The sequence below is a fragment of the Urocitellus parryii genome, chromosome 16 (genome assembly GCF_045843805.1).
Source record: "Urocitellus parryii isolate mUroPar1 chromosome 16, mUroPar1.hap1, whole genome shotgun sequence".
Taxonomy (NCBI): domain Eukaryota; kingdom Metazoa; phylum Chordata; class Mammalia; order Rodentia; family Sciuridae; genus Urocitellus; species Urocitellus parryii.
The window spans coordinates 14347798-14370330 of NC_135546.1; the positions used below are offsets into that span (position 1 = coordinate 14347798).

The window sequence follows — 22533 nt, forward strand, 5'->3', positions numbered from 1 at the left end:
CTAAAACTAAAAAATAAATATTAAAAAAAAAAAAAAGCCCAGGTGAAAGGGAGCTTCAAGACTCATGGATTTTCTATAGTGTTGGATGGTATAGAGAATGAAGATCGATAAGAAGCCATTTTCTTGGGCAGTTAAGCTATCTCTGGTAACCTTTGTCAAAAGAGTGTTACTTGAATAAGGAGCAATAACTTGGGGGTATGGAGTCAACATTTGAGAAAACTTAAGGGGCGGAGAGAGTAGCTTGAGAGAGAAACAAGGGAGATATATTTAGGTGATGAGGTTTGAGATAACTTGTGGACCAAAAGAAGGATTCAATAGAAAAGAAGAAATGGAAAATATTCTTTAATTAATTAGTTGAAAATTTATAAAGCTAGTACTACGTCATCCTCAGGTCACCTTTGAAAGACCTTCTGTTATCCCTTTATAACAGAAAACTGAGGTGTTGCCCAAGGTCAAAAAGTACAGTTTCCTGGTGACCTCCTCCAGATCTGCAGAGACAGGATAAATAATTCATGGAGTAGAAGTTGGAAAGGGATGACATCATAAGGAGTAGGATTGGAGACAACTTTTGGTGGAATATTGTTTTCACTGAGAAAAAAAAGAGTGGAAATAAAGAATACAGTGAAGTCAGAGGTGTACTAGGAAGACAAAGCAGAGGTGTTGAAAGTCCTGATTCAGAGTTCAGAGGCCAACGTGATAAGGGCAAATATGCCAGACTCAAGAGTATGGAGACTTTATCTTTCCTGGTGGTGCTTCCTAGTCTCTGATAATAAGATGGGCTTACAAAGCTTCATAAGCCCTTTAGCTTACGTTCAGAATATGAAATCTTTAGGTTCTGAGCATAGTGTTCACAAGTTGAGCTTTTGGTGAATAGCTGTTGTGCTGTATGTTTATGTTTCTTATAAGGATTTTAAGTTTCTGATTTAAAGAGAAAAAAATGTTAGTCACTAAACTCACTTTTATTTTACTCCCATCACAGGGCATTTTAGATTATCTGGATAATATGTCCCCTCAGCAAATACGAAAACTCTTCTATATTCTTAGCATGTTGGCATTTAGCAAACACGAAGCTAGCAGCCACATTCAGGTAAGAGTTTGTGTGTTAAGGAAGAATCTTTACTTCTTTACTAAAATTTTGCTAGGCAAATCACTCTAAACTGTTCAGTAGTGATGTAAAAGGGAATACATAGTGACAGTCCCGAATTTTTCATTCTTTTCTTACCATTAGCATTAAGTGCCTACTGTTTGCCAGGCACTGAGGTGCTTGGTAGATTGGATCTTATGTCTTGGAGAAACTTGGTCTTTTGGAGTAAAGATGGGTTGGTGAAATCAAGAAAGAAAAGCTATTTGGGCCAGGCATGGTGGTGCATGCCTGTAATTCCAGTGGCTCAGGAGGCTGAGACAGGAGGATCATGAGTTCAAAGCCAGCATCAGCAGTGGCGAGGCGCTAAGCAACTCAGTGAGACCCTGTCTCTAAATAAAATACAAAATAGGGTTGGGGATGTGGCTTAGTGGTCGAGTGCTCCTGAGTTCAATCCCTAGTACCAAAAAAAAAAAGAAAAAGAAAAAAGCTATTCAGGTTCTATTTTGAGTGTTTTAGAGATTTTTTCTTCTTAAAAAAAACTCTCTCTCTCTCTCTCTCTCTCTCCCTCTCCCTCCCTCCCTCTCTCTCCCTCTCCCCCTCCCCCCCTCTCTCTCCCTCTCCCCCTCCCCCCCTCTCTCCCTCCCTCCCCCCCCTCCATCCCCCCCTCCCTCCCCCCCTCTCTCTATATATTAAGACCAGTTAGGTTGGAATTGTAACTCCTAGTGATTTTGTATCTTTAGTGCCACCTTGTGGTGGTAATCTGTATTGGACTATAGTTTGAACAACCAGTGCTTTCTTAATTAAAAAAAATATTTTGGCAAGATAATATATACATGTGATACAAATTTCAAGATGTATAGAAGGGGGCTGGGGCTGTAGCTCAGTGACAAGGCACTTGCCTAGCATGTGTGAGGCACTGGGTTTGATCCTTAGCACCACATAAAAATTAAAATAAATTCTGTGCATTTATAACTACAAAAAAAAATTTTTTAAAAACCCAAAATGTATAGAAGATATATAGTGAAAAATAATTCCCTCTCCCCCAGTATTCTAGGCATCTGAATTGTCTTTCTAATAACAGTATCCCTATTTATATCTTTCTGAGAGTTCTGAGCATTTACAAATTTGTGTTTATCTGTGGTCTTCCCCTCCCTCCTCTTATTCTATGTCTTTGCTTTTTGCATTTAGAAGACTATATTGGAGATTGCTTCATTATCAATGATGTAAAACTACTTCATTATTTTAATTTTTTATAAGGTATTGATTCTATTTTATATATATTTATTTTTTAGTTGTAGTTGGACACAATATCTTTATTTTATTTATTTTTATATGGTGCTGAGGATTGAACCCAAGGCCTCACATGTGTTAGGCAAGCACTCTACTGCCAAATCCTTTCATTATTTTTAAATTAGTAAAATATACTTAACATAAAATTTACCATTTTAACAGTTTTTGGTGAATAATTCAGTGGCATGAGATCATCATGATAGGGCAAATAAGCCAGAGAAAGGAGAAGATGCTGGAATGGCACAGCAAAAGAATCCATGGGTGCTGGGTTTAAAAAAAAAAAAAAAAAAACTAGACCAGGAAGGGTTCTATCATTTACTGTGTGATCTTCAGCAAATTGTTTCATCTCTCTGAGTTTCAAATTTTTCCTCTAAAATGGAAAAGATTGCTTTAAGGATTGGAGACAAATTATAAAAAATTTCTAGAACATTGCCTGGCTCAGAAAGACAAGTATTGAATGTTTTTTCTCCTGTGGAATATAGGGGAAAATTTTAAAAGATCATGAAAGTAGAAGGGAGTCTGATTAGAGAAGGTAGAAAGGGAGCAGGGAGGGGAAGGGGGCTAATGGGGATGGAAATGATCAAAATGTGTTATATTTATGTATGAAAAGGCTATAGTGTAACCATTTATGTGCATAAAAACATAGAGCAACCATTTCCTCTGATTTTAGGAGTTTCTCATCATCCCAAATAAAAATCTTTTACTCTTTAGCCAATAATTTTATATTTCCCTGCTCTCAGCACCTACTAATCTCTAAACCACTGTCTATGGATTTGTCTATTCCAGATACCTCATATAAGTGGAATCATAAAATATTTGTCTTCATGTGTCTGGCTTATTTCACTTGGTATAATGTCTTAAAGGTTTGTCTATGTAGTAGGATATGTCAAGACTCACTCTTTTTTTTTTAATATTTATGTTTTGGTTGTTGTTGGACACAATACCTTTATTTTATTTATTTATTTTTGTGTGATTCTGAGGATCGAACCTAGGGCTCGCATGAGCTAGGCAAGCACTCTATCACTGAGCCACAACACCAGCCCCCAGAATTAACTTTATTATAGCTGTATAATCAATTTTATATATACCAGTTTGTTTCATTTATTGATGGACACTTGGGTGGTTTCTACCTCTGGCTATTTGAATAATGCTGTTATGAACATTGGTATACATTTGTTTTAGTTTCTATTTTTTGGATGTATACCTAGGAATAGAATTGCTGGGTCATTTGGTGATTTATAATATTTTGAGGAAGCCAGGAACAGGGACATAACCATATAGAACATCCACCATGATGATAACAACAGTTTGTTATTGAAAGTCTATCATGTGCCAGGCAGTGCTATAGAAATTTTTTATAATTTGTCTCTAATCCTTAAAGCAAGGTTTTCCATTTTATAGAGGAAAAATTTGAGACTCAGAGAGATGAAACAATTTGCTGAAGATCACATAGTAAATGACAGAACCCTTCCTACTCTAGTTTTCTTTTAAGCTCAGCATCCATAGATTCTTTTGCTGTGCCATTCCAGCATCTTCATCTTTCTCCATCTTTCTCTCATTGCAGGATGACATGCATCTGGTGGTACGGAAGCAGCTCTCTAGCACCATATTTAAGTATAAACTTATTGGTATTATTGGTGCTATCACCATGGCTGGTGTCATGGCGACAGACAGGTATGCGTGAAGATTCTGACTTATGTGTCTCAAGATCCATCAATCAAGTTGCTGCCTTAGAAAATAAAATGTTACTTTGTGCTTTAACAGTAGACATTAAAGCTGATAGAAACCAGGTGCAGTGTTGTACACCTATAATTCTAGCTACTTGGAGGCTGAGGAAAGGCAAGGCTAGCCTGGGCAACTTAGTGAGATCCTGTCTCAAAAAATTAAAGGGAGAGCCAGGCATGATGGCACACACCTGTAATCCCAGTGGCTTGGGAGGCTGAATCAGGAGGATCATGAGTTCAAAGCCAACCTCAGCAATAGTGAGGTATTTAGCAACTCAGTGAGACCCTATTTCTAAATAAAAATACACAAATAGGGTTGAGGATGTCCTCAGTGGTTGAGTGCTCCTGAGTTCAATTTCCAGTACCAAAAACAAAAAAAATTAAAGTGGACTGGGGATGTGGCTCAGTGGTAGAGCGAGGCACTGGGTTTGCTTCTTAGCATCGCATATAAATAAATGAATAAAATAAAGGTCCATCAACAACTAAAAAATTTTTTTTTTAAAGAGAGAGTGAGAGAGGAGAGAGTGAGACAGAGAGAATTTTTTTAATATTTATTTTTTAGTTCTTGGCGGATACAACATCTTTGTAGGTATGTGGTGCTGAGGATCGAACCCGGGTCGCACGCATGCCAGGCGAGCGTGCTACCGCTCGAGCCACAACCCCAGCCCAACAACTAAAAATTAATTAATTAAAAGGGCTGCAGAAATAGCTTAGTGGTATGGTGCCCCAGTTTCATGCTTCAGTACTGGGGGTCAGGGGGAGTCATAAGAGAAGTTAACTAATGTCTTTTGCTACTTTTCTATCTTCCCTTCTAATCTTGACTATGTATACCATATATAGTATTTACAGAATTGTGATCAAAGTCATTATATTTTGTTGGTTAAAAACTAGGAATTGGGCTGGGACTGAAGCTCAGTGGTAGGGTTCTTGCCTACCATGGGTGAAACATTGTCTTTGAATCTTAGCACCACATAAATAAATAAAGTCATGCTATCCGTCTTAAAAAAAAAAAAAAAAAAAAAAAAAAACCTAGAAATTGCCCAGAGATACAGTTCTAGAAGTCTTTCATTTAAAAAAAAAAAAAAAGGAGAAATTTGATCTTCCTGCAATGTATTTTTTTCTGTATTTGCTCCTCATGTAGGCAGTGAATAGTGCAGGTCTACATTGCTGTGTTAATTCTGTCTAAAACTTCATGTTTGGTATGAATAAGGTCTTCCTTGTAGATTTCCTCCCTTTTTGCTCCCGGATTGTAACATCTAAAGTCACGTTGGATTTGGGGTTTGATAACGGTGTTGCCATTTCAAACTGACATTAGTTTAATTCATGCTTTTTGGAATTATTTATCAGAAATTTCTAAGACCCCAGGATACATCCTTAGAATCAGCATTAATAATCTGAAGAGGCCGCATTGTGTATTGGTTAAGAATTTTTTCACTGAAGCCACACTGCTTGCCTGGAGTCAAACCTTCTTTGTGTACTAGCTGAATGATCTTGGGCAAGTTACCTCACATCTGTCAAATGAGGACAATGATAGTATTAAGTTCATAGTTACTGAATGTATTAAGAGGTTAGAGCAGTGTCCAGCACATAGTGTACTCTTAAGAAGTGTTTGCCTTAAGCAGGCATGGTGGTTCACATCATAGTTCCAGCTACCCAGGAGGCTGAGACAGGAAGATCACTTCAGGCCTGGGGTTCAAGAGGCCAGCCTGAGTCAACATAGGTAGATCCAATCTAAAGAGAAAAAAAAAGTACTTGCCCTTATTTGTATTATTTTTACTAATTTTCTGTGCCCTTAAAAAAATGTATGAGCTGGGTGTGTTGGCACCTACCAAGGTCTTAGCACTTGGGGAACAGAGACAGGAGGATTACGTAAGCCCAGAAGTTTAAGACCAATCTGGGCAACATAGTGAGACTGCCTTCCACACCCCAAGCCAAAACAAAACAAAAATCATAAAAATATATATTAGATAGCTAACCTTTGCTCTAATCCACATTTTTGTGGACAAAATAATACTCCTCCATGCCTTCATAAACTTTTATCTTCTGCCTCAGGGAAGGCAGGGTTCTTAAACTTACAAATAAATAAAATTTTACAAAATGAAACCAAAATTCTTACTTCTAGAATTATATCTGCTTTGACCCAAAGGAGAGATGACCTGAACAATGAGCAGTGTACACAGGTGAGTTTGTGCAGTATAGTCATAAAATATATTTATGAGTAATAGGAATTGTTTCTCATTACTGTCAGTTCACTAGAAAGAGTACTTGTTTTTAATAATTTGATTTCCTGAACTCATACCTCTTATGATGTTTACCATTATTGGCACACTTAGAATCTATTGATAAACCCTGTTTCTATATCTGTTTAATCTCTCTAATTAAACTATAAATTTTTTTTAAAAATTTTTTTAGTTGTAGTTGGACACAATGCCTTTATTCATTTATTTAGTTTATTTATTTATTTATTTTTATGTGGTGCTGAGGATTGAACCCAGGGCCTTTCATATGTTAGACGAGCACTCTACTACTGAGCCACAACCCCAGCCCCTAAACTATAAATTCTTACCAAGAACAATGAACCATGTTTAAAGAGTAGCAGGGTGGTTCTGTGTTAGATCGTTTACCTGGTGTGCACAAGGCTCTGGGTTCCATCCCCAGCATAGCCAAAAATGAAAAAGAGTTATAGGGGATAATAAGTGTACAATGGGAAAGTTGGGCTTAAATCTAATTCAGAGGGAGCCATGGTTATAGTTCAGTGGTAGAGACTTGCCTAGCCCATGTGAGGAATTGGGTTCAATCCTCAACACCACATAAAAATAAATAAACAAATAAATAAAAAGGTATATAAAAAAAATAAGCTAGTTCAGAGATAGAAAACATAGGGATATGAATATCAGATATTTTTTATTTTACTTTTTAAGCAGAGGTAATCCTTAAGTATTCTTAGCATAGAATTGAAATAATTGTAGCTTTTGCTTTAGAAAAAATTAATGAGACTGCATATGTCTTATGTATTGGAGAAAGCATGTGGCTAGATAGAGACAGACTAGTCAGGAGGCTCAGGAAAACCTCAAGTGAGAGGTAGAGCTTTGCCATTAATGTTGGAAGGAGCTTGATATTGAATGGAGCAAATGGAGCTTAGGGAGGGGTAAAGCATTCATTCTCTTCCACCATTCCAGGTGACCTCCTTGCTGCAGTTGGTTCATTCCTGTAGTGAGCAGTCTCCTCGGGCCTCTGCACTTTATTATGATGAGTTTGCCAACCTAATCCAAGAAGGGAAACTAACTCCAGAAACCTTGGTAAGGCTGTGGCTTTTCTTAAATCAGTAAAGCATGAGAGCCTCAAGTTCTGTCTGTTACAGTGTGAAAATAGATTATCCTGCGAGTTCTCCCACATTTTAGTTGGAAAGGCTGTTCTACCCTTGCCTGTTTCAGGGCTCTCCTCTGATGCCTCCTTCTCATGATAATAGTTATGAAGAGGAGGAGGAGGAGGAGAGTTGATGGAGGTGTTGATAGACATCATTTGTTTGAGAGCCCTATTCTATGCCAAGTACTCAGCTAAGCACTTTCTATGCATTCTCTCTTTCCTACTTTCTCCTTTTTAGAAATGAGGAACAGAGGCTTAGAAAGGTTAACAATCATTTGTCTAGGTTGAGTACATCTCTATCACAAGTACCTCCTGAACTACTGTCTCTTTTTTCTTTCCTGAAGGAATGGATTGGACCAACTGTCTTTAATGATTTCCAAGATGCCTTTGTGGTGGACTTATGTGTTATTCCAGAAGGGTAAGTACTGGTTTGGTAGTAGTGGTAAAGAAGTTGCCTCAGTTCAATCAGTAACTGTTGCAAACTTCAGAATACCCTTGATCTCAGCCAAATCTGCCCACTCCCTCTGTTTCTTTCCTCCAAGCCCCCAACACTCCTGCACCCCCAACTCCAGAATTGCTAAGATTGCCCACTTGTTCTATTCCCCATTTTTAACTTTTCTCCATAATACTTTTGTTTGAAATTGGCTTGTTCTAGTGGTTTCTCTTATAACCTTACTTAATCCTGAGCTTGAGCATCAACTTCTGGGTTCTCTTCACAGTGACTTTCCGTTTCCTGTGAAAGCTCTCTATGGGCTGGAAGAATATGATACTCGTGATGGGATCGTCATCAACCTCCTGCCACTGCTATTTTCTCAGGAATTTGAAAAAGAGGGAAGTCAAATGACTTCACAGGAACCAGGCAAAAAGTCAGTACAAGTTTTCTTTTCTATAATTCTGTTGATATTTTGAATGTTTATAGGAAATGCCCATAGTTCTTTCCGTCTGAGGAAAACTTGAGTCAAAAAACTTGATTCCAAGGGGCTGGGATTTTAGCTCAGTGGTGGAGCACTTGCCTCACACTTATGTGCTACCAGGTTTGATCCTCAGCACCACATAAAAATAAATAACAGTTATTATGTCCCATCTATAACTAAAAAATAAAATATTTTTAAAAAAAGACTTTATTCCAAAAGAGATGGTATTTGGAGGGAATAGAGAGACTGAAACAGAGTTCTTGTTTTTTTTTTTTCTTGGACCCTAGAGTTGAGATTTGTATTGTCTCTCTGAGAGCCAACAAATGTTCTGTGAGGCTATTTTTTCTTATGTTCATTATTTCTTTCTTTCCTCTCATGAATATTCTTGGCTACCTCTGTCTCTGTCACACCTTCCTTGATCTCAGTTCTGCTTCACGCTCATTCCACATACTCTTCACCTTCCTATAATTTAGGTGATTGTTTGCTGAGCATTGTTGCCATTTGTTTCTTGCCATTTATTATAAAAGTAGACATTTATTTTGGGCATATTTTTTAATTATAAACTTGAGCTCCTAATAGGCTTGGACTAACATAACTGTGACTATTGAGTGTGTTCTAGCAATGGATTTTTCTTTCCCAGATTGGTGTCTCCGTTGTGCCTGGCTCCCCATTTCCGGTTATTGAGACTTTGTGTGGCAAGACAACATAATGGAAACCTGGAGGAGATTGATGGTCTCTTAGGTATAGGAAAAAGCTCTCAGATCCTTTCTTCTTTGTGACCTTTTGGTATACATAGACAAGGACCAGACTAGTACATAGTGTATGTGGAAAGCAATTTTCTAACTTCATAGAGTGGTATAGCAATAATGATGGGATTCCAGAGACAAGATAGTCTGAATGGAATCCCATATGTTAACAGATCAATTGTTGTTGTAGTTTCATATTACTTCCTAGTATTTCTGTCCATAATTCTTATAGAAACTTCCTAATTATATTTGTTGTTTGCTGTGTAATATCCAAGTATTTTTTTGAAACTAGTATGGAAGTATTTTTTGAGGTGAATCAAAGCTTGACCCTCAAATATGAAATAAGGTGAAAAGTTAGTAATCCAGGGGCACAACCAGAGTTTTTTTGGTTTAAGCTAAAGGTGTTGGAAATGTTTTTTCTTCTCCCTCAGATTGTCCTATATTCCTTACTGACTTGGAGCCTGGAGAGAAGCTGGAGTCCATGTCTCTCAAGGAGCGTTCCTTCATGTGTTCACTAATATTTCTTTCCCTCAACTGGTTCCGAGAGGTGAGCAGAGTTGCTAGGATATTTCACTTATTGTCCATAGTTTTTTTTTCAAAACAAAACTGTTTTCTTGGCTCTCATAAGACTCCCTGAAAAGTCTCCACCAAGCACTAATGCCTGTGTGCCTCTCTAGCTATTACATCCCACATCTCACTACTCCCCAACTCTGTGTACTTCTTCAACTCACTAAATCAAAGTACTTTGCTCATGTAGCCCAGCTTTTTTTTTTTTTTTTATAAGACAGAGTGAGAGAGGATAGAGAGAGAGAGAGAGAATTTTTAATATTTATTTTTTTAGTTCTCGGTGGACACAACATCTTTGTTGGTATGTGGTGCTGAGGATCGAACCCGGGCCGCACGCATGCCAGGCGAGCGCGCTACCGCTTGAGCCACATCCCCAGCCCCATGTAGCTCAGCTTTGCCTCCTCCCAGCCTCCTCTGCTGAGAATGAACTCTTCACATCTCCACTGTGGAAATGATGCTTATTCTAGCATAGGCATGTGCTGTTGTTTGGAATAAGTGAGATGAGTGCTGGTAGTTTCCCTTCCTTCAGAACATGTTTGTGTTTGACAGCAGTGGCAACATCTTTACTACCCTCTCACTGACTTTCCCTTGCATTTTATTTCAGAGAATGTTTGCGCGCTTGAATGAACTTAAATTTGATTGTCACAGTTTTATTTTGATATGGGCAGGAGAGGTGTTTGACCTCGTTTTACACATAGGGTTTCATGTACAGAGTTCACAGTCATTAAAATGTTTAAGTGCTGAGATGATTTCTTTATGTTATTTAATTCATACAACAACTATATTTGTATTTTATGGTTGAAGAAATAAAATCTCAGAAAAGTTAGATTGAGCCAAGGTCACAGCTAGTAAGTAGCAGAGTAAGACTTGTATCAATAGAATTTGTGTTCTCCAGCTATTCTACTTTTTTTTTTTGTAAAGTAATATAAAGTATAACTAGGATTAAAAGTCATCTTTCTTGTATTTTAGCCTAGGGATATATTTTCCTCCATAACACTTTGTTGAGAATAGTTACATTATTGACTTTGTTAATCAGCTTTCCATCACTATTAACAAAATACTTGAGAGGATTAACTTTGAGAAAGGGTTTATTTTAATTCATAGTTTTTGAGATTCCAGTCCATTCAGTTGCAGCACTGCTTTGAGCATGTGATAGTGCAGCACATTATGATGAGGAGCATGTAGTGGACCCCCCATAGCTAAGAAGCAAAAGATGAAGAAATGGGGGTCCCATAAGTCCCTTCAAAGGCACACCCTCTGATGTCCACAGAACCTTCCCTGAAGCCCCACCTCTAAAAGGCTCTACCCCTCCCAATAGCACCATACTTGGGGAAACGTGAGCTATTTTTTTCCCCTTTCTTTCTTTTTTTTTTTTTTTTTTTTTTTTGTAGTGCTGAGGATTGAACCTAGGGCCTTGCATGTACTAGGGAAGCATTTTACCACTGAGTCAAATCTGCAGGCCTATTTTTTTCTTTAAAGAAACTTTTTTCTTCTTTTTTTTAAGTTGCAGTTTGACATTTATTTATTTTTATGTGGTGCTCAGGATCGAACCCAGTGCCTCGCACACGCTAGACAAGTGCTCTAATGCTGAGCCACAATCCCAGCCCTACAGACCCATTTTTTATTTAGGATCTTGCCAAGCTGCCCAGGCTGGTTTCCAACTTGTGATTCTCCTGCCTCAACCTCCCAATTCGCTGGTATTACAGTCATGAGCCACTGTGACTGACTACCACATTAGCCTTTGGGGGATATTCATGATCCAAACTGTAGCACAGACTAAATTCACAGATATGCTGCTTAGTGACATCTTTCCGATCTGGGAAATAATGCAAATAAGATTAAAATCTAAAAAGTTCAAAGTATGAAAATGTAGTTTGCATTTTGCAGGTTGTAAATGCCTTCTGCAGACAGACATCACCTGAGATGAAGGGGAAGGTGCTCTCTCGATTAAAGAACATTGTAGAACTGCAGGAAATTCTGGAAAAGTACTTAGCAGGTAAGGAAGTCCTATATTGGTAGCCCTAGTAAGGTCAGTGGCAAGGAAATAAGGAACTAAGCTGTTGAGCCTGGCTCAGTGACAGCAGTTTCCTATACCTCTAGATCAAAGAGGATGTGTGCTCAACAAATTTTTATTTTTATTTTTTAGTTGTAGTTGGATACAATATCTTTATTTATTTTTATGTGGGGCTGAGGATCAAAGCCAGTGCGTCACACGTGTGAGGTGGGTACTCTACCACTGAGCTATAGCCCCAGCCCTGAACAAAATTTTTGATGAGTACTTCTGTTTTTCTCTGAGAGATTCTATTGCTTAAGGAAATAAAATATAAAAGGAAATAAACTATAAAAAATTATATGCCTAGCATGTGCAAGGCTCTGGGTTTAATCTGTAGTAGTGCCCAAAAAACTATTTTATAAAAAACATTGGTTGGGCTATTTTAAAGTTACTTTGCTACTTTTAAATTTATTTATTTATTTACAAGTATAAGCAGAAAATTATTTAAGAGAGTAAGGAGTGCTAAGTGTGGGCTTTCTCAAGAGTAAGAAGCCAGGGCCGGGGTTGTAGCTCAGTGGTAGGATGCCTGCCTAGCACATGTGAGGCACTGGATTTGATCCTTAGCACCACATAAAAGTAAATAAATAAAACAAAGGTATTTTGTCTATCTACTACTAAACAAAATTAAAAAAAAAAAAAAAAAGGTAAGAAGCCTACTTATTTATTTATTTATTTTTGCAGTGCTTGGAATTAAACCCAGGGGCACTCTGCTACTGAGTTACACCCCAGCCCTCTCTCTCTCTTTTTTTTTTTTAGTTATAGGTGGATACAATATCTTCATTTTATTTTTATGTGGTGCTAAGGATGGAACCCAGTGCCTCATGCATGGCGGGTGAGCGCTCTGCCTCTGAGCCATAGCCCCAGCCTGGCCCCAGCTCTTTTTAAAGTTTTAATTTACTTTATTATGTTAGTCTTGCTAAGCTGCCTAGGCTGGCCTCAAGCTTGTGATCCTTCAGCGTCAGCATCTGAGTAGCTGGGAGTATAGATAGGCATGTACCACTGTACCAAGCTACTTTGCTGTTTTGGATGTTAAACTTCCAGTGACCCTTTGCCTTCTTAAACATAGTCATGAGGGCTGGGGATGTGGCTCAAACAGTAGTGCACGCACCTGGCATGCATGCGGCCCGGGTTCGATCCTCAGCACCACATACAAAAATGTTGTGTCCGCCGAAAACTAAAAAATAAATATTAAAAAATTCTCTCTCTCTCTCTCCTCTCTCTCTCTCTCTCTCTCTCTCTCTCTCTCTCTTAAAAAACAAAAAACAAACAAACAAACAAAAACACATAGTCATGAACCAGGAGTAAGGATTAAGACCTTGCTGGGTGTGATAGCATGACTGTAAACTCAGCTACTTCATAGGCTCAGGGTAGCCTGGGCAACTTAATGAGCCCCTGTCTCAAAAATAAAAAGGACTAGGGGTGTATTAGCAGAACATTCCTGGGTTCAGTCCTCATCAGTACCCCTCCCACACACACACAATAAATAAATTTATGTATATATAAAGACCTCTTCATACCTTTTGATTATTAAATAAACTGGTTGTTTTGAAGTGCTAGCTTGATTTCTCTGAAGAAAATATGAAGCCTCCCTTAAATTTCATCTAAAATAAAAGGGTATAAAGCAAACTGCTGTGTGATCAAATGTTATTAATATTGTTAGGTTTTAAATGTTAGTCTGTTTATTTTTAGTCCTTATCTGTTTGGTTATTTTATATCATCATTTAGAATGGTTTTATGTTAATTGATCATTATGAATCATGGTAATATAATTTTCCTGTAAGTTCTCTGGCCATTTGCTTATGAAAATAATATCAGTTGACTTGAATGTGTCTTACAAAAATTCACTGCTATAATTGGTAATTTTATTATTTTTTTTAAATGATTTTTTTTTTAGAGAGTGGGGAGAGAGAAAGAGAGAGAATTTTTAATATTTATTTTTTTAGTTTTCGGCGAACACAATATCTTTGTTTGTATGTGGTGCTGAGGATCGAACCCGGGCCGCACGCATGCAAGGCGAGCGCGGTACCGCTTGAGCCACATCCCCAGCCCCAATTGGTAATTTTAGAAATTGGTTTTTAGCCAAGTGGGTGGTTGCATCCCATGTCGGATGGTGATATATGGTTGGTATACATTGGGCTTCTGCCTGCTCTATTTCAGTCACCCCGGACTATGTTCCTCCTCTTGCAAACTTTGACTTGGAAACTTTAGATGTAATACCTCATAGCAATTCTGCTGCTTCAGGAAAAAACAGAAAAACAGGAAAGATAGGTGAGTATATTCTTTTGTCTTACTGCTACCTGAGCCATATTGAATTAACCCAAGAGGTTATATGTTGAGGCATCAGTAATTGGAAAGATGATGTAATTAAATCTCTTTGTTAGTAGACTTATAAATGTACTATAATTTGGTCATAAAATTACTTCTTTTACCTGTAGGTAGTGTTCAAAAGTTATTTCTTGAGAGCAGAAATATTTGGCAAAGCATGTGTTTTGATTCTTGAGTTTCTTTTTCTCTTTGAAACACAAGGAGGAAGGAAACGAAAAGCAGATGGCAGCAAAGCACCCTCCCCTGACACACTTTCAAAAGAGGATAATTCAGAATGTGATGCTGTGCCAACTGGTAGAAGCCAGCTAGAGAAGGTATTGGAGTGGTGGGTGTGTGACAAAGGTGTGCAGCAGCCCAGTAAGATCGTTAGAGAGCCGGCTTTATTCTCCCAGCCCTTGGAGGACCCTCTGAATAACAAAATTCAAATTATACTCCTAAATCCTCTTGCCTCCCACACACTTAGTTGTTTTTCCTAATTATTTTCTTGCATGTTTTATTCCCTTGTTCTGTACCCCAGTGATACTTGAATTCTCTCTCAGCAATTATCAAGTTGTCAGTCTTTTAAAATTATATTTCTTAAGTTCTTTCTCATTCTGACCCCAGGTTATCAATTTCTCAATGAATTGAGATAACTTGAAATGCTTTGTAGTTTCTGGTAATAGATTAGTACCAGAACTTTGTACTATTCATGGAATGGTTTTCATGTATTTGTTGAATTGCCTGAACCAGGGGCTGGGGATGTGGCTCAAGCGGTAGCGCGCTCGCCTGGCATGCGTGCGGCCCGGGTTCGATCCTCAGCACCACATACCAACAAAGATGTTGTGTCCACCGAGAACTAAAAAATAAATATTAAAAAATTCTCTCTCTCTCTTCTCTCTCTCTCTCTCTCTCTCTCTCTCTCTCTCTCTCTCTCTCTCTCCTCTCTCACTCTCTCTTAAAAAAAAAAAAATTGCCTGAACCATGTGGAACCCAATTATTTCTGTTTTTCAGCTACCACTTTTTAATGTAATTTATTATGTATGATTCCAATAATCTTCCTATGGTTGGTATTAATGTCTATATTTAATACATGTGGCAACTAAGACCCAAGGAGGATGAATAACCTGCCCAAGGTCACACAGTAAGTGCTTGAGCTAGGAGTTGAAGCCAGATCATCTTCTTAGCCCTAAGCTCATATTTTTCTTTACCAAATTATAATGTCATGATCTGCTTAATATTTTATCCCTAAGCAGAAGCCAACCAAGAGTCTTGGTGTTGACATATTTCCACATGAAATTAAGGGCTCTGCCTTAGAATATTTAGGGATTTTTGTGAAAAGAAGGTGATGATGTAATGGAAATGTAAATTTTTGCATAAAATTAATGTGTATTTGCACTTTGGAATCTTCTTTAAAAATTAGATTGAGGGCTGGAGATGTGGCTCAGCGGTAGCGCGCTCGCCTGGCATGTGTGCGGCCCGGGTTCGATCCTCAGCACCACATACCAACAAAGATGTTGTGTCCGCCGAGAACTAAAAAATAAATATTAAAAAAAATTCTCTCTCTCTCTCTCTCTCTCTCTCTCTCTCTCTCTCTCTCTCCTCTCTCACTCTCTCTTTAAAAAAAAAAATTAGATTGATACGGGGCTAGGAATGTGTAGTGTGTTGGTAGATAGTATCAATGGTTCCCCAGTATTGCCAAAAAAAAAAAAAGTTAGATTAATACAGAAGACCTTTTTTTTATTCTCTTGGTTGCTGATACTTTTTTCCCAGGAGCTCACAGGGAAGGAAGGAAAAACATCAGTGTCACTACAGAATTACAGTGCATTTTTTCGAGAGGTGGACATTGAGGTCTTCTCTATTCTGCATTGTGGACTTGTGACCAAATTCATCTTAGATACTGAAATGAACACAGAAGTAAGTGACATACTGGGATCTTAGAAATTAATCATCTTTCACAAAATTCCTAGCTCTATTTTTATTTCAAAAAGAACACTGTGACATTGAAATTTTTAGAGGGCTGTGGGCAAGGCCCTGAGTTCAATTCCCACCACTGAAAAAAAGGAAAAAGAATGATGACTTCAAATGCCTTTATATGTGAGAATAACAATGCGTATTTGTGCTCGTCTTCTATGGTGTTATAGACTATAATAAAATATTGTGCTGATGATGTTATTCTTGACTTTAGGGTAATAAACTACTTAGTTCACTTTTGTAGAAGAGCACTGTTCTGGTTTAGAGAGGTCAAAGCTATGTTTACTTTTTTAGGATGTTGAATGTCCACTAATGTAGACAGTGGGAGTAAACTAGTACTTTTAGCATGATGTATGCTTTCAGATAGGTTATAATCTAATAGAGAAAGTAGAGATAACTAGCAGTACCTGTTGTATTCGTGGCCTATAATATATTAATGGTCTGAACTAAGTGTGTACAAAACTCTGATTAGAGAATGGTTTTATAATAACAGATTTTTTTTTACCTGATACTTGTAAGAATATAGGCACCTTCAGAATATGATTTGTATTTTTTTTTCATTTCTTGCTACATTAGTTTCCCAATGGAGATTCTCCATAAATGTGTGTTAAGTGAATAGTTGAATGTGAGACTATTTCACCCTTTTCACCTATGGCAATGTAATATACTTTTCACCTGTAGTTTATAATAGTAAAATATTAGGAAAAGAAGTATATTAGGTGCATTGCCTTGAGTTAAGTCATATTTTTATCATAGTATATTTAAGAGATACATCTTGGTTACACAGGTGGAAAAATACACAAAGGAATTTATTTCTAGAGAAAAATTATGACTTCTAATGTATACTGTGTCTCAAATTCCTACTTTAATAACTTGAGAATTTGTTTTATTTTGGAAATGCTTGACTTTTTGATAAGTTAATAGAACACAACAGCCATTCTTTATACGAGATAGGGAAATTTTTTTCTTTTTTTTAATTAGAAATTCAATTCTTCATGCCCTTCAATAGATGAATGGATTAAAAAAATGTGGCATCTATACACAATGGAGTACTATGCAGCAATAAAAAATGACAAAATCATAGAATTTGCAGGGAAATGGATGGCACTAGAGCAGATTATGCTTAGTGAAGCTAGCCAATCCCTAAAAAACAAATACCAAATGTCTTCTTTGATATAATGAGAACAACTATGAACAGTGCAGGGAGGAAGAGCAGGAAGAAAAGATTAACATTAAACAGAGACATGAGATGGGAGGGAAAGGGAGAGAAAAGGGAAATTGCATGGAAATGAAGGGAGACCCTCATTGCTATACAAAATTACATATAAGAGGTTGTGAGGGGAATGGGAAAATAAACAAGGAGAGAAATGAATTACAGTAGATGGGGTAGAGAGAGAAGATGGGAGGGGACGGGAGGGGGGATAGTAGGGGATAGGAAAGGTAGCAGACTACAACAATTACTAATTGGGCATTATGTAAAATTGTGGATGTGTAACCGACGTGATTCTGCAATCTGCATTTGGGGTAAAACTGGGAGTTCATAACCCACTTCAATCTAATGTATGAAATATGATATGTCAAGAGCTTTGTAATGTTGTGAACAACCAATTTAAAAAAAATTTTAAAAAAAAGAAATTTAATTCTTCACCTGTTGGGAGGAGTGTTTATGAAATGTATCAAAAATAAAATGACTAGGACATATCTGGAATTATTCCATCTTTCTTCTATGTCACAGGCTACAGAAGTTGTACAGCTTGGGCCTCCTGAGTTACTTTTCTTGCTAGAAGATCTCTCTCACAAGTTAGATAATATGCTGACACCATCCTTTACTAAGAGAAACCCCTTTCTCAAGGTTAGTGTAAGTACAAGTTTAGAACCTGGGTTCAGTGGATTTGGAAACAAAGCGTGTGGTGGTGAATAATTATCACTTTCTTTTGCATTGTGTTTGGGTCACTGGGTAAGATGGTGGCAGCCCTATTGCCAGATCATATTCACCTTGAATTGAAGGATTCTGGGACTAGCCTAACACACATGAGGCACCAGGTCTGATAGCACTACAAAAAAAAAAGGAAAAGAAATGGAAACCCAGAAAACACAAAAGATACCCATAATAAGACACTTATTTCTAAATTCCCTGAACATTCCTGAATTCTCATCTATGCACAGGTTTTGGGTTTTTTTGTTTTGGTTTGTGGTGCTGGTGGCTGAACCTGGGGACTCACAAATGACCAGGCAAGGGCTCTACCACTGAACTACACCTCCTGCCCTTAGTTTTTGGTTTTAACAGCCTCCTAAACTAAGCCTCAGTATCATAATCAGCTGCCTAGAGAGGCCAGAACCTCAGGTGTGTACATAAGGTACAAATGTGGACCTGCTGGGGGAAGCAATTGATGGTACAAACAGTACAATGTGAAGGTCTTGGGTATCAGCACTTACACATTGATACAGATAGTTACTTGATTCTTTGTACTATTTGTTCTAAATTCCTATCTACCTAAGTGATTTTTTTAATAGAACACTTCACAAATTTGTGTGTTATCCTTGTGCAGGGGCCATGCTAATCTCTGTATTGTTCCAGTTTTAGTATATGTACTGCCCAAGTGAGCACAGTGATTTCATTTCTACTTTTGTGTGAGTTTTATGTCTTTAGTTATGATGGGTCTGTACTTCTTAATCAGACACCATTCTTCCTCTAGAAAGGTTAATCTCTTAGTCATTCGGAAATGGAGCAAGATTTTTATCCCTTTGCTGAATATAGTCTTAGACAAATAACTCATTTCTCCCACCCAGTCCTACTTAATGACATAAGTTTGACTAAAGTCCATGAGGAACATGTAGATTCAGAAAAGATGTCTAACAGTTTCTTCTCTTATAACTCTGAATTTATTGTAGAATAAAGGAAACCGGAATATTGGATTCTCACATCTCCATCTGAAGTCTGCCCCAGAAGTTGTTCATTGTGTTGTTCAACTGCTGACCCCGATGTGTAACCATCTGGAGAATATTCACAACTATTTCCAGGTCAGAAGACTATCTTATCCTTATAGAGACTTAAAAATCACCCAGTGAACTGGAGATTTCCTTTTCAAAGAAAAATTGAAGGGAAATTAGGACAATTCGTTTTTCTTTTTAGAGCTTAGTTGCCGAGAATCATGGTGAAGTTGATGGACCAGGAGTGAAGCCTCAAGAGCACCACATAATGGCTTCCTGTTATCAGAGGCTACTGCAGATTTTTCATGGAATTTTTGCTTGGTGAGTGTATGGGAAGTATGATTATAGACAGAAATGAATGAAAAAGTACTTAATTTTACTTGATGATTAGGTGCTGGGATGTAAATGGATAGGCCCCAGACTTTAGGTAACAATGGTGATTTAGTCTTTTTCATTTGCTCTAGCATCCTCTGGGTCTTATGGGGCCATTATCATTAACCTATTTGACAAATTGAATGACTTGCTGATTAGCTAATGATGACAAATCTGGCCATATTATTTCTTTTGTTTCCTGTCGAAAATGTTCTATAATAACTTGGAAGACTGTTACTTAAAAAATTGTGGTAGAGTGCTCACCTAGCATGTGGGAGGCTCTGGGTTCGATTTTCTATACCACATTAAAAAAATAAACTAACAAAAGAAATTCTTTAAAAAAATTGTTTATCAAAAAGTTGTAAATAAATCACAGATTTTGTGGTAAAGAACTGAACACAGTGTGAGCTAGGATATTTTTGGATACCGTGGAAGCAGGTAATCAGGCCTTTAAAGGGTAGGTGGCCTTTGGGAAGGTTAACAAAAGAATTGAAAGGCACAGCATGGGTAAACATAGAAAAAAAGGATGTCTGTCCCATAAATTTGATTCCTCAGAGCTAGGTCCTGTCCCCTCTCTCTTTTCTACACAGGTTTTCTGGGTAGTCTTACCGAAGCTTAAAGTTATGCCAAATTTTATCCTTTGAGCTCTAGGCATTTATATTCAATTGCCTACTCAACACCCCCTTAAGATGTGTCAGTAAAACCTCAGACTCATCACATCCCAAGCAGAATGTGTCATCACTGTTCCTCCAGCTTTCTCTGGCTCTGTCAATGGTACCACTAGTTGTCTGAGCTCCAAATTAGGAGTTATTTTTTGTCCCTTCCTCTACTTTCTAACCTTTCTCTCTCCCACATGTGATCTCCAAATTCTGTTGACTTCATCTCTGGATAACATTCTAAACCATCTGTCCTCTCTCCACTGCTGCTAGACTCCCATCATCTCCCACTTGTACTAGATTAGTCTCACAGTTGGTTTCTTTGCCACTGTTTGTCTTGCCTGGGTCCATTCCTCACATACGAGTCACAATGATCTTCCCAACACAGACCTAATCTGATCTTGTCCTCGTTCTGGTCTCTGATTGCTGTTAGATTTTTCAAACTCTTTTGCCTAGTTTCTCAGGCTTTCTCCTGCCGCCTCCTGCCCCACCTGTTGTCTTTTCTTTCTTTTTTTTTTTTTTTTTAAATATTTTATTTTTTAGTTCTCGGCGGACACAACATCTTTGTTGGTATATGGTGCTGAGGATCGAACCCGGGACGCACGCATTCCAGACGAGCGTGCTACCGCTTGAGCCACATCCCCAGCCCACCTGTTGTCTTTTCTTCTGCCTGTAGTCATATTGAATTAGAACTAATTCAGCACCCTACATGGCTTTCACCTAAAAGGCTTTACACATACTCATCCTCTGCCAGGATCCCCACACTTCTTGATCCTTACTCTTTTCTGACACATCTAATCTCCTGAGAGCTAACTTCACTTCTTCAGTGACATTTTCTTTACCCCTTAGACTAGGTAAACCTTTTTTATGCCCATCTAGTCCCACTTTCCTCCTACCACTTTTGTATCCTCTTATGATAAAACATCACATTTTTCAAAAAATGGCAATTCTTTTTTTTTTTTTAAATAGTTTTTTAGTTCTTAATGAACCTTTATTTTTGTTTGTAGTGCTGAGAATCAAACCCAGGACTTCACACATGCTAGGCAAGTGTTCTACTGAGCCACAATTCAAGCCCCAAAACATCACATTTTTTATAATTACTTGTTCACCTGTCTTCCCTGCTATACTTTGAGCTCCATGAAGGCAGATATCAGTCATTTTTGTATTCTCTATACTTAAAAGTATTCCCTGACAACATATTTGTATATATCATCAAGGAGATTTATTTATGACAGATGATAAATGAAAGGATGTTTGTTATTTTTAGTTATTAAGGAAATTCAAATTAAAAGCAACTTGGGGTGCAGCTCAGAGGAAGAGCACTGGTTTAGTGTTTACTGGTGAGGCATTGGGCTCAATCCCCAGCACCATAGAAAAGCATAGTGAGATAGTACAACACACTAGCATAGCAAAATGAAAAAAGATTTTATGCCATGTGTTGGTGAAAATGTGGATCAGCTGATAATGCTCACTTGTTGCTGGTCTTACTTTGGAAAACAGTTTTGAAAGTTTCTTGAAAAGTTAAACAAATACCTACCATATGACCCAGTTGTTCTATCCCTATTGTATTTACCCCCCAAAAAATGAAAACACATGTTCACACAAAGTCTTATGCATGAATGTTTATAGTAGTATTATTCGTAATAGTTACAAAGTAGAAATAACCCAAATGTTGATCAGTTGGTGAATGTATAAATAAATCATGATATATATATATATATATATATATATATATATATATATATATATATGGGGGAATGCTACATGCAGCAACATGATAAATACCTATGCTAAATAAAAAGCAAGAATATAAGGAATCACAGTATTTGATTCCCTTTATATAAAATTCTAGAAAAAGCATATTTTATAATGATGGAAAAGTATCAGTTGTTGCATAGCATTGGGCAGGAAGTTCGAAAGAGGAATGGATTACAAAGGAGTGTAAGAAATCTTAGGGGGATGATGGGTATATTCAGTATCTTCACTCTGGTGGTCTCATGAGTTTATAAATCAAATCTGATCAAATTCAGCATTTTAAATATATATAATTTATTATTCATCAGTTATACCTCAAAATGGTGGGGAGAAAACCTGACACATAGCCCTCAGAGTACATTTGTTGAAGGAAGGGCAAATAGCACTGGTGATGTGGAGAATGTTTCTATAGGAGAAGATCTAGGGGTCACATTGTACTGAGCCTTGAAGGTCTTGCAGAATTTAAAAGTGCAGGGAAACAGTTTGGAGTTCTGTGATCATAGCCATAATATAATGAAAGCATTTTAAGAAAATCTTTTTGGCAACATTGTACAAGACAGTGGGAAAGGATGCAAAAAGATCAGCAGGTGGGGCTGGGGTTGTGGCTCAGTGGTAGAGCACTTGTCTAGCATGTGTGAGATTCTGGGTTCGATACTCAGCACCACATATAAATAAATAAAGGTCCATTGACAGCCCAAAAATACTAAAAAAAAAAAAAAAAAACCAAAAACACAGCAGATGTTGTCATGATCTGTGCATGTAATGACAGGGACCTGCCCTGGAATGATAGTCTGGACTTG

At 37.6% G+C, this 22533-nt stretch overlaps 1 protein-coding gene and 1 non-coding gene across 2 annotated transcripts in view; one reads left to right on the forward strand and one right to left on the reverse strand.

Moving 5' to 3' along the window:
• Fancd2 (FA complementation group D2) overlaps nt 1–22533 on the forward strand; it is a 60292-nt gene that overhangs the window by 22871 nt on the left and 14888 nt on the right. The window contains exons 18-32 of the mRNA XM_077793459.1: nt 980–1087; nt 3939–4048; nt 6221–6278; nt 7278–7397; nt 7809–7882; nt 8184–8330; nt 9019–9119; nt 9556–9671; nt 11579–11687; nt 13902–14012; nt 14271–14383; nt 15819–15962; nt 17755–17871; nt 18912–19040; nt 19153–19271. Of these exons, the coding sequence (XP_077649585.1) occupies nt 980–1087; nt 3939–4048; nt 6221–6278; nt 7278–7397; nt 7809–7882; nt 8184–8330; nt 9019–9119; nt 9556–9671; nt 11579–11687; nt 13902–14012; nt 14271–14383; nt 15819–15962; nt 17755–17871; nt 18912–19040; nt 19153–19271 (1676 nt within the window). The remainder of the gene's footprint in view (nt 1–979; nt 1088–3938; nt 4049–6220; nt 6279–7277; nt 7398–7808; nt 7883–8183; nt 8331–9018; nt 9120–9555; nt 9672–11578; nt 11688–13901; nt 14013–14270; nt 14384–15818; nt 15963–17754; nt 17872–18911; nt 19041–19152; nt 19272–22533) is intronic.
• On the reverse strand, nt 18524–18627 carry LOC113178859 (U6 spliceosomal RNA). Its single transcript, XR_003300279.1, has one exon. It is a non-coding gene; the product is annotated as a U6 spliceosomal RNA (small nuclear RNA).